Source organism: Drosophila virilis, chromosome 4 (genome assembly GCF_030788295.1).
Source record: "Drosophila virilis strain 15010-1051.87 chromosome 4, Dvir_AGI_RSII-ME, whole genome shotgun sequence".
NCBI lineage: Eukaryota > Metazoa > Arthropoda > Insecta > Diptera > Drosophilidae > Drosophila > Drosophila virilis.
The window spans coordinates 3,801,683-3,814,048 of NC_091546.1; the positions used below are offsets into that span (position 1 = coordinate 3,801,683).

General features: G+C 49.1%; 1 protein-coding gene and 1 long non-coding RNA gene across 4 annotated transcripts in view; one reads left to right on the forward strand and one right to left on the reverse strand.

Annotated features, from left to right (window-relative positions):
• The window catches only part of ds (dachsous cadherin-related 1), a 221,045-nt gene that overhangs the window by 201,291 nt on the left and 7,388 nt on the right, over positions 1-12,366 (forward strand). For all 3 annotated transcript variants that reach the window (XM_070209030.1, XM_032438176.2, XM_070209029.1), the window contains 6 exons: positions 859-1,484; positions 2,466-2,940; positions 4,458-4,960; positions 7,533-8,676; positions 9,016-9,423; positions 9,502-9,874. In XM_070209030.1, coding sequence (XP_070065131.1) covers positions 859-1,484; positions 2,466-2,940; positions 4,458-4,960; positions 7,533-8,676; positions 9,016-9,423; positions 9,502-9,874 — 3,529 coding nt within the window. The remainder of the gene's footprint in view (positions 1-858; positions 1,485-2,465; positions 2,941-4,457; positions 4,961-7,532; positions 8,677-9,015; positions 9,424-9,501; positions 9,875-12,366) is intronic.
• LOC138911222 (uncharacterized) overlaps positions 1-12,366 on the reverse strand; it is a 188,744-nt gene that overhangs the window by 85,631 nt on the left and 90,747 nt on the right. The gene's annotated exons all lie outside the window — the stretch shown is intronic.

Consider the following 12,366-nt stretch of genomic DNA (forward strand, 5'->3'; position numbering starts at 1 on the left):
TATTTTTACCAAACGAAGCGCAAGACTGTTGCACAAGGCATGCAAAAATTGTCATACCCCTTATAAAGTGTATAACAAGCCAAGAAAAATTAAAATAAAATTTGTACAAGCAAAAAGCGCTTGCTTGCAACAAAATGGGCCACTGGCCAACAAAGACAGGCACACACAGAGAAAGAGGGAGATATATATATAGTGAGAGAGGGAGAGGCGCAGTCAAGGCAGGGGAATGATCAGGAGAGGGGCAGACAGAGCGGGGGTCTTACTGGCACAACAAAGCCAAAGCAAAACACTTCAAACGCAAATTTCGGCAGAAATCTGCACCCATCAACAATATTCCACGTCCTCGTCAGCGCTCGCTTGCTCGTTGATACAAAAGGCCAAGACACGAGCTCGAGTGCCTGTCTACCGGTTGCTGGGCGGGGGGCGGGAGGGTAACAGGCGATCAAGTGGCAGAGACAGGGGAGAGAGAGAAGAGGTTTGGCTGAAGTTGGGAGTCTTTTTTTTATTTTTGTGTGCCCGGCTATGCAAAATGAATTTTGAGCTTTAATTTGCTGCTTTCGCTGTGCACTTCCTTTCATTGCTGCCCCTTGCTATACCATCAACCCCCCTACCATCCCTCCCTCTCTACAACATGTGTCAATCTGAAAGCAGACTGAGCGCTCGTTCATTCTTTCGTTCTATTGTTCCATCTGCAAACTCATTGCGAGTCCTTTGTTTGCATCGCTGGCATTTGAATTGCCTTTAATGAGGCACCTTTTGGGCAACCCTTTAACCCCGCGCCCCCTTTTGACATTCTTCTCCATCAATTTGTGTCTTTTGCTCATCTTTCTGTCTCTCTCTCGCTCTGTTTTTTTGCAGCTCAACGCAGTCCGGTGCGCTACTCTATATACTCGGGCGATCCGGATGGATACTTTAGCATTGAGCCTACCTCGGGCAATATACGGATTGCCCATCCGCTGGACCATGAGGCGAAGGCGCAGGTTCTGCTCAATATACAGGCGACCAGCGGGGAGCCACCCGTCTACGGGCACACGCAGGTGAACATCGAGGTGGAGGATGTCAATGATAATGCGCCCGAGTTCGAGACGAGCATGGTACGGATTTCGGTGCCCGAGAATGCCGAGCTGGGCGCACCGCTGTTCGCGGCCCATGCCCATGACAAGGACTCGGGCAGCAGCGGCCAGGTGACCTACAGCCTCAAGGGTAATGCCACCCAGCAGCATGTTAAGGCACTGGCAGCCGGCTCCGCGCCGCTCTTCGCTATCGATGCACGCTCAGGCCACCTGGTGCTATCGCGACATCTCGACTATGAGACGGCGCAGCGGCACTCGTTAATAGTGACGGCCACCGATGCCGGATTGCCGCCTCTCTCTGCGGATCTCTCGATACTCGTCGATGTCCAGGACGTCAACGACAATCCGCCCGTCTTTGAGCGCGACGAGTATGCGGTGAATGTGTCCGAATCTCGAGCCATCAATGCGCAGGTAAGATTACACTCAAAAAAAAAAAAAATATGTAAAGTAGAATCATAGAAAAAGAGTACACAAGTTGACAAGATTCCTTTAAGCAGAAAATTGAATAAGCAAAATAGCATATTTGCATGTCTGTTAATCTGGTTAAATTCTGATTATAAAATTGATATCAAGATTTTTCTAAAATATACTGAGTTTGAAGCTTATCTCACCGTAGTACACATTTGCACAAAAAAATATTTCATGTTAAAACTGAACCAATTTTCGCAAAAATTTGTTATGTTACCCCTTGTAATTTTTGTGAAAACATCAAATTTTACATTGATAATTTTTGCCAGTAATTTGTTTTCTATGATTCGAAGACAATATTTCTATAGTTGTATGTATTATTTTTCTAAGTGTATTTTCTCAGCACTTTACATCCCGCCGCCCGCCCACCAACATTGGCTGGCGAACGGGCCACGTTTGGCTGCCTGAAGTTTTATTGAAAAATAAATTTTTGTAATGCAAACTAAATGCGCAACATAAATTTGATTAACAGCCCGTAAAAGTCACGCTTTTGTCAGGCAGGCTTCATATCTTTTTTAAAATATCTCAACACCCCAGAGAAGATGCGGCTGTTGCAGCCACGTCCATGCTCTGGACAGCAACTGGCAGCCTGTGTTGCATGTTGCATGCGGCCGGCCTGTTGCCTGTTGCCTCGCGCCTCGCGCTGAACTAGTTTTGATCATAAAATCACTTTATATCTTTTGGCATCACGAGGCTGAAACGAGTTGCAGCAGTTCTAGGGATTCCTCTAGAGATTTACGCAGACATGCATCAGAGATTCCAATGCCGCCGCTTCAGCGGATGATTGATGACCGCCAGCCGTGTTTGGCATGTAGATCGTTGCCTCCTCTCGCTGTCAGTCCCTCTCCCTCACTCTCTATCTCTCTCTACTGTTTCTCTGAGTGTTTAAATTTAACACTAACTCTTAACTCTTCTTGTTTTCAGATCATCCAGGTGAATGCCAGCGATCTGGACACGGGCAACAATGCGCGCATCACCTACCGCATTGTAGATGCGGGCACGGACAATGCCAGCCAGAGCCTGGCGAGCGTTGGCGGCGGCGGCTCAGATGCCGATCTTGCCCAGCATTTTGGCATCTTTCCCAACTCCGGCTGGATTTATTTGCGCGCCGCTCTCGACAGAGAGAGCCGCGATCGCTATGAGCTAACTGTTTTGGCTACCGACAATGGCACACCGGCGGCACATGCACGAGCTCGTGTGCTCGTTCGTGTGCTGGACGCAAACGATAATGATCCGAAGTTTCAGCGGGAGAGCTACGAGTTCCGGATTGAGGAGAATCTGCGACGCGGCGCTGTTGTGGGCGTTGTCAGTGCCAGCGATGCGGATCTGGGCGAGAATGCGGCCATACGCTACAGCCTGCTGCCAGCGAATTCCAGCTTTCAGGTGCATCCCGTCACAGGTGAGTCGATGCATCCTCTTGCCATAAATTAGTGTCGCGGCGCGATAGCCGCCAATCCAAGCAAATGTCCCAGTCGAACAACTCACTCAGCTCAGCTCCACTCAGCTAGGCTGAGCTCAGCCGTTAGAGTTCGTGCCTGAGTCTCAGTCTCTGCGAGTCCAAGGCAAGGAGAAGCCACTGTCAAGCCAGCAGCCATGACCCATGGTCATTCATTACTGCTCCACTTGGCTGTCGCTTCTGCACTGCTCCTTGGCATTGCCCACGTCGCCCATAGATCAAACGCGCACGAGCAAACGGAAACCTGTTCCCGCTCTGCTCTCTGGCGATGGGGCAAGCGATAAAATGCGATCTGTTTGAGATATGGCTAGATGGGGCAGCCGGCAGCCGGCGGGCAACTATCTGGCTGCTCTGGCTGCAGGCCGGGAGTAGCGCATGACCATTAGTGTTTGAGCAACAACAGTTTTAACGCTGTCAGCTCATCCGTCAATGGAATATCATTGGGTTGACATTCTGCCGGCCACTGTGGCCGGGTGTGTGTTCGTCTGTGTGTATGTGTGTGTGTGTGTGTGTAGATGTGTGTGTGCGTGTCCGCTTTAGGGGCCTTGCTGGTAAAGGAGCTACAGTCTGTGCCAGCGCCAGCGTCTCGCTTCATTTAAATTAAATATGGAAATCGCGTGCAGCTAATCCTGGCAGCAGCAGCAACAGCAACCGAAACAGAGGCTCCGGCAAACTCGTTTTCCCTGACATGATTTTCTTTTGGCCGCCACGCTGCCAGGCATGACATTTTGATGGCAACAGGCGGAGGCACCACCACCACAACGACCAGCCAACACTTTGGCATTAATCATCTGCGACCCAGTTACGAGCCACATTTTCCAAACTAATCAACAATTGTTAGCGGTAGCTCTCGCTGCCTCTCTCTCTCTCTCTCACTCCTTCTCTCTGTCTGTGAGAGACCTTTGAGTGTCTAGGAAAAACGGGGGTACTCAAATACACATCTCCCACCCTCCTTTGATATTTTTTGGTCTGCATGATGAACTCTATCCAACCATATCCGTGTACTCCTTGCAAGAGGCTTGAAATTTGCTATATTTATTCTCCTACACAAATAGGAAAACAAGCTTATCATTTGTCTTCTCGATATATACTTCCATTTTCATATCTTCGCTAAATATCGATTTTTATAAATGGCTTTTAAGCATAACTCGAAAATTATAAGAGCTTTATCCACCAGACTTTTTTGTAAAGATCGGACAATGTGCACCGAAATTAATCAAGAGTACATTTTCTATACATAGAGCGGGAAAAAGGGAGATCGAGCGCAGTTGCTGTACAAAGAGCTTGTGTGTGTGTGTATATATATGTGATTTTGTCTGTGTGTATAAAAAGAGAGGCATTTAACCTGAGCACTTCGCCGAGTTAAGGGTCCTAGTCGAGCACTGCTTACTAGAAAACACAAACTTATTGACACTTGATTAATTACGAAAATCCTTCTCTTTACCTCCCTTCAATTACAGGCGAGATAAGCACACGCGAGCCGCTGGATCGGGAAATGCGCGAACTATACGATCTGATGGTGGAGGCACGGGATCAGGGCACACCGACGCGCAGTGCCCGGGCACCGGTGCGTGTCCATGTGACAGACGTGAATGACAATGCGCCGGAGATAGCCGATCCGCAGGAGGATGTGGTTAGCGTGCGCGAGGAGCAGCCACCGGGCACCGAGGTGGTGCGCATACGCGCCATCGATCGCGATCACGGCCAGAATGCATCCATCAACTATTCGCTGCTGAAGGGTCGTGACTCGGATGGCCACGGCCTGTTCAGCATTGATGCCAACACGGGCCTGATTCGCACACGCGTCATGCTCGACCATGAGGAGCGCAGCATCTACCGCTTGGCGGTGGCCGCCACCGATGGCGGCAATCCGCCCAAACAGACGCTGCGAATGCTGCGCGTCGAGGTGCTCGATCTGAATGACAATCGGCCAACGTTCACCAGCTCCAGCCTGGTCTTCAGGGTGAGTGAGAGATTTATGGGCGGGTCATTTGCCCCGGCCGCAAGGCGACAAGCAGCAAGACGTGGCAGACGTGGCAGGTCCCTTTACTCTTTCCAGTTGGTTCCAGGAAAACTTTTGTCTATTTGACGCTTCTAGTTTTACACGACGCGACGCGTTCAACGTTTCTCGTTTGATTTCCTGCTTCTCGTTTTCTTCTTCTTTTTTTTTGCGCCAGTCGTGATCTGCGCGTTTGTCGCCTGCCTTTTGTGCGGATGATTTGTTGCATCGGGCGTCACGTGACAATGGCCAAGAACACGATTCCCCAGCTGCCAGCGACAGCCTCGGGAAAACAGACATCACAGCAGCTCGGGCAGCACAGGGTGGTCAGCGCGGGTGCCAATGCGGCAAACGCTTCCCGATTTGCATGCACAGTGCTGGCCAGGGTGAATGAGGGGGCGGCGGGTTAAGCAGCAGCAACATCTTCGTTGCCTGTCGTTGTTCATGGCGCACGCGTAATTGTCACTCTGTGAACTGTGACTGTGACTGCAATTCCTTCTCCCTCCACCACTCTCTCCTTGGCCTTGGCCCTTTTCCATTAACTGCAATTCGTAACTGTTATACCCTATCAGAGAGTATTATGAATGCCATACATAACTTATAAAGTATTCAAGTAGACATTTTGGATTAACTTAAATTTATATCTGTCCAAACAGAAGGTCGTGTAGAACTGTGTAGGACTGTCTATTTGAAAAAATCTTGCAGTAAAGCCACCTTAGCAAAACTTGAAAGCTTACATTATGACGGTCCATTTAATGATTATGTCAGCGAGTGTATTAAACAGTCGGTGCTCTTTAGTAACTTTTCTGGCTGTTTAGATTTCGGCATGTTGCAGCGCGTCGCAGTTAAAAATGCTGCGACTTTTAACATTTTTATCACGTTCGATTCGCACATGTTTTGCATACCCCGCACATTATTGCATACAACACATGCCTATCCGCAATCCGGCACCAAGAGCATTCCCATTGCCCAGGCTCGGACTACTCATGTGACCACTCCATCACATACTCCTCCCGCTCCTCCTCCCACTTCCCACTCTGCTCTGTTGATCATTTCCGACACACTCTGTATGTGGACGAGGACGAAAAGCCAGCCGAGGCACTGATGGCTGCGACGCTTTGACATGCATTTAATTGCCTCGCCCTCTCTCTCGTTCTCTCCGTCTCACTCACTCTCTCTGTCTCTCTCTCTCTCTCTCTCTGTCTCTCCGTCTGGCTTTTCTGCCGCGGTTTGCCTTTTAAATCCGCTGCGGCAACAATTAAAATTGACACATTTCGTTGCGTTTCGTTGGCGGCTGCCTTTGATTCCACTCGCTTTGTCCTCAACTGTATCTGCATTCTTCTCGCTTTGTTCTTATGCGTTGGCGTTGGACCTGGCTTTGTTTGGCGGCTCACAAATAAATCTCGCCGAGCTCCACTCACCTCCAAATATGCGTTGTTGTAATTAAGCAATTTCCAATGAGGCAGCCGCCCTGCAGCCTCCTCCGTAAATGCAGTCAGCTATAAAAGTACACAACAAATCATTCGCCATTTTGGCAGTGTCCATTTTTGTGGCAATATGCCCGTGCATAATTTGGTGGTCAGCCGGCGCAGTAGTCGTTAGCAAACCAGCAGCAGGAGCAGGAGCAGGAGCAGTTTCACCACCAGCCGCAGCTCCAGTCCAGACCTGCTTGCTGCGTAATCTTGGCTGCGGCATAAATCTCGTGACTGTCATTTTTGTGTCTCCATTTTGGCGACCCAAACAATATTTTCAATGTATATTATGAAAAAAAAAAAAGAAACGATGCACACACACACACAAACACACACTGAGCCCTGCAGAAGAGCCAAAAAGAACGCGAAACCTTTTCTTGTGTTTTTTTCTTATGCTGCGAAACGGTTTTTGCGGTTTTGCATATTAAATTCTTATATGCGCTGCACTACCACACACTGACCACCCGCCCCCCTCCCCTTTATCGCCACCCCACACACAATTCGACTCACATTTTTCTTCAGTGATTTTTCGGGGCCGGCAAGTTTGGTCGGAATGCATAATTTCTTTTTAATGCCATTGCCAATGCTTGTGTCTGGGCCATGGCCAATGCCACGGACTTGGCTGGCTGGTGGTTGCCAGCTCAGCACCGCGCACTTCTCCGCGCTCACCTGGGCCTGGGCATAAGCAGCTCGGTGCTGAGAGAGCGGGGCATGCAGCAGACAACGTTGTTTTTTGGTGGAATGAAATTTTTAAATGTTTGCTGCCTTCGTAATCTTGAAGTATGAATTATTGCTTTAAGATTGGATTTTCAACACTGTTGTTGAGATTAAGATACCCCGGACCAGACGACAACCAACAACAACAACAACAACAACAACAACAACAAAAACAACAGCAGCAGCAGCAGCAGCGACCAAGTAGAGCGTCCAGTATGAGAACTGTGAAGAGCCCCTCTTTTAATGCCCCCACAAACAGCAAATAATCTATAATTGCCTTTGCCGCATTTATTTACTCCTTTTTCATTTTGTTTTTTTTGTTGCTTTTTTATTTTGCCTCTTTGCAGGTACGCGAGGATGCGGTCGTTGGTCATGTGGTGGGCTCGATTAGTCCCAATGAGCGCAGTGCGGAACTGCCGCCAGTTAATGGCAACAGCCTGGACGAGCTGGGTGACCAGCTGTGCGTCACATACACGCTGAATCCGCTGAGCAAGGATTTGATTGAGGGCGCCTTTGACATAGACAGGAATACGGGCAATCTGGTTGTGGCCCGCCAGCTTGATCGTGAGCTGCAGTCGGAATTTCGCCTTGAGATACGCGCCCTGGACACCTCGGCCAGCAATAATCCGCAGAGCAGCGCCATAACCGTCAAGATCGAGGTGGCCGATGTGAACGATAATGCGCCCCGCTGGCCCAAAGATCCCATTGAACTGGAGGTTAGCGAATCGCTGCCAGTTGGCGCCATTCTGCACAACTTTACGGCCACCGATGCGGACTCCGGCACCAACGGGGAGCTGCAGTATCGTCTGCTGCGCTATACGCCGCAACTAAACGAGAGCTTGGAACAGATCAGCCCACTGTTTGCCCTGGACTCGCTCACGGGCTCGCTGAGCCTGCAGGCGCCTCTGGACTTTGAATCGTTGCAGGAATATCTGCTCATTGTACAGGCTCTGGATCAATCCTCGAATGTCACAGAACGCCTGCAGACCTCGGTCACGGTGCGGCTGCGCATACTGGATGCCAACGACAATGCACCACAATTTGTGGTGCCCAGCAGAAGTGCAGGTGGTGCAGCCACAGTCTATGTGAGCGATGCCACGCGCATTGGCGAACTGGTCACCCACATTGTGGCCGTGGATAGCGATGCCGGCGAGAACGGACGCATCAGCTACGACATTGTCAGCGGCAATGGCGAAGGACGCTTTCGCATTAAGCCACAGTCGGGCATCATTGAGCTGGCCAAGACGCTGCCACCGGCCTCCGAGCAGCTGGACAAGACCGGCAGATTTATGCTGACAATCCGTGCCAGCGATCATGGCGCTCCCACAGCCCAGCAGACAACGCTCAGCCTGCAATTGCTGGTGCAGGGCAGCCACAGCAATCCGCCCAGATTTCTGCAGGCCGTTTACCAGGCAACCATCCTGGAGAACGTGCCCAGCGGCAGCTTTGTGCTGCAGGTGGCCGCCAAAGCCTTTCATGGAGCGGACAACGGTATGTAGTCAAGAACCTAATTAAAATAAGTAGCGGGAGAAACAAGCCACGACCCCTTAAAGCCCCGATCTTAATCAGAAAGACAAGTCGAGTCCATCTAACCATGTCCATCAGTCTGTCTGTAATCTAGAAATTTGGTATGAGAAATATATATTCTTTATATATTTAAGACTCAAATTGCAGCTTCACAAATTCAAGTTGAGAGGTCCGATCGAAGTTGTCAGATCGAGGATTGCTATATCTTCTGCGACTAGTTAGGATCGGGTCTATTGAATGGCTTCAAATAGAACTTAAATTTACTCCCAACTCTAATCTATCTTCTTACTTTCGCAACCACAGCAAATCTCAGCTACGAAATACCAACGGGGGTGGCCGCTGATCATTTCCATGTGGATTGGCAACGCGGCATTGTGACGACACGCGGCCAGTTCGATCGTGAGACCCATTCCCAGTACACACTTCCCATTTATGTGCGGGATGCAAATCGCATGGCTGCCACGCCCACAAGCGCAATACGCAAACAACGCTCCTCGGAGAGCAACTCGGAGCCGGCAAGTGGACAGCATTTCGATGTGGCCACGCTGATCATCACCATTGGCGATGTCAATGACAATGCCCCCGAGTTCCGACCCGGCGCGTGCTACGGTCTATCCGTGCCGGAAAACAGCGAATCCTCCGTCATTCACACGGTGGTGGCTAGTGATTTGGACGAGGGCGCCAATGCGGAGATCGTTTATAGTATTATTGGTAGGTTTCGCTTGACGGTGAATCTCTTATTTGACATAGATCTAAGCCAAGTTCTTCTGTTCTCTCTCTTGCGCACAGGCGGGAATTTGGGCAATAAGTTCAACATTGATGCACGCACGGGAGAGCTGAGCGCCCGCTCCTTGGATCGTGAGCAACACGCTCGCTACACGCTGCAGCTGCAGGCCTCGGACCGGGGTCAACCTATCACCCAACAGGGTCATTGCAATATCAGTGTCTTTGTCGAGGACCAGAATGATAATGAGCCGCGCTTTGAGCTATCCAAGTATATGGCCAGTGTGCCGGAGGACGCAGCGATTGGCAGCAGTGTGTTGAGCATTAAGGCCAGCGATGCGGATCTTGGTGTCAACTCCAGACTGGTCTACTCCCTGGCCAATGAGACGCAATGGCAGTTTGCCATCGACAGCAAAAGTGGTCTGATTACAACTGTGGGGTAAGTTTTCACAAATATATTCCACTATACCGTTCGGTTGTTATTTAAGTCAAGGCCAGTTAGAGTTTGATTCCTTGAAGCGCTCATCTCTAAAGGAATCCAACCAATACTGAGGGCACTCTTAATGTAACTGTCTCTGATAATCATCTAAAAACTGAAATATTACTTCATCTAGCACTTGGGATCTTAGCCAGTTTGGTACTATGCTCTATAGATAATTTCTAAATATGCAGACTGGCTAACTTAAGTGGAAAAGAAAAACAGAAAATGTTCCACCCAACAGCGAAGCACTCTAAAAGGAATTCCTATTAGAACTGCATGCTTGTGCGGAATATAGCTCCTAATACATCTAGAGCTTTAGCCCTATCCCACATTTAGCCTGTTTCTATCTGTGCTTTCGAATAGAAACGAAATTAAATCGTCAAAACAATTTTTGAGTGCGCACCAAGTCGACAACAAGCCGAGTCTAAACGGATTTGGTTTAAGACAAAAGGTAAAAGGTGGTTTGCCTTGGGTCAATGCAGTGCGACATCTTATCTGCGGGCCAGATCTCAACGCAAGGACAACATTGAAATACTTAATTTCCTCAATAACAACGCGAACTAATGCGACTGCGACGATTGCGAGTCCAACTACAAGTCGACAACATCCTACGCAGCGACAATCCGGCAAAAACCCTCCGCTGCGGCTATAAATAGGGCTTGTAGCTGGCCGTGTGTGTGAGTGAGTGTGTGTGTGTGTGTGTGTGTGTGTGTGTTTAACGCATACGCACAAAAAGGATAGGCCCTACTTTTTTGCTACTTCAGCGAGCTGGCTTATAAGGTCTGAGGCCTCGGAGCTGGTCTGAAAAGCCTGTACTTGGAGGCCCCCTCTGGTGCAAATTTATGCTTATTGACAATCAATGATGACAACAATTGCTTGTTCCGTCTGATGCCAGAAAGCTGGGCGGGAGGAGAACAAGTTGTGTAGGAGGGGTGCGTTACTGGCCGCTCAGTTCCGGCCCGAACGGGGGGCAGGTCCACCACCTCCAGCTGCAGAGTTGCAGCTTCTCGAACTGCGCTCAGCACTCGTCTGAGCCTCTCTAGATTTGGGTTTAGCCTTAGCTTTTTAGCGCTGGAAGCACACTTGAGTTGACAGTAGCGTCAGTGTTTGCCATTTATACAAACGCGATCCGCTGTCATGTACCAATTTTTATCTTGCGCTGATTGTCGGCAAACAATAAAAACGAAAAACCCCGCCAGAGCAGAGGAAAAATAAAAGAAACCCAACCAACGCGAGCAACCACCGCGAACAGCGATGAGAACAGAGCGCAGCACCTCCACTTGGCGAGGTAGAAGAATTGTAGAGCGACAGTCAAGACTGGACAGCGTGGACAGACCGACAAACGGACAGACGGACAGCCGGACAGGCAGGGACGTACCGACGGGACAGACAATTCGTGACGTTGTTGTTAGTCTTGGATCGCTTTCGCGGTCGCGCTCTTAAACTTGGACTTGGAGTTGGACTTGGACGCTGCCCGCTGCTGGGACCTAAATAAAGTCAGGATTGGAATAGCCAGCAAAAAAAAAAAAAAAAAAGCGACAACAACAAAATGTGTTGTTGTTGCTAGCTACTTTTTTTTTGCAGCAGACTCTGACGAACTGACTGAAGCTGGACAAGACTAGGCGCAGTTGCTGCGGCTCTCGCTTGTTGCTTCGCCTGTCTGATGATCAGCAAGCGCAGCCGACAATGACAACAACAGCAACAACAACAACAAAACTGTTGACTGACCCTTGGCAAAAGCATTTCTGTTGTTGTTTTAAATAGACAACAACAAACTGCGAGCAACGAGCGCAGGAATGTTTCTGCAGCCAGTTCCTTCACTTTGACTGATTCAATTCATAAAACCAGAAAGCACAACCCAACTAGGGCATAACGCCCAATAAATACCCTAACAAGCCCAGGGCAACAGTCAAAGGCAGGGCAGCCAGATAAAGATTTGAAGGTGTTTCAAATTCAAAATATATAGGGGATATTATAAAACAATAAATACTAGTCTTATCCTTTATCCAAAGGCTTCTAACGTGAGCTTATAACGCGATTTATTTAAATTCGATAACAGAAAAAAAAAGCTTTACTAATAGGTCGATTCGCTGAACTGCATACCTAGTGCTTAAATATGGACACCCCATTGTTAGGGTATAATGAGGCTCAGAAGTAACATGGAGCTCTAGAGCTCGAGTTGGAGCTGGAGCTGGAGCTGGAGGTAAAGCTGTGGAGCCGCATAGCTACAGCTGAAACTGGATGAGCTCGTAATTTGCTAAATTCGTTTTATTGGACGACATGCAATCGCGACGAGCACAGCGAAACTTGCTCAACCCTTTGACTATGGCTAGGATTTTAATCATTTTGGTTTATTATTTGTGGCAGATACCACATACCAGAATGCCAGTTGCGCAGCCAGCCGCAGCCAGGGGAGGGATTCGAGAGCGTGCAGCGTGCAGTCAGATTAG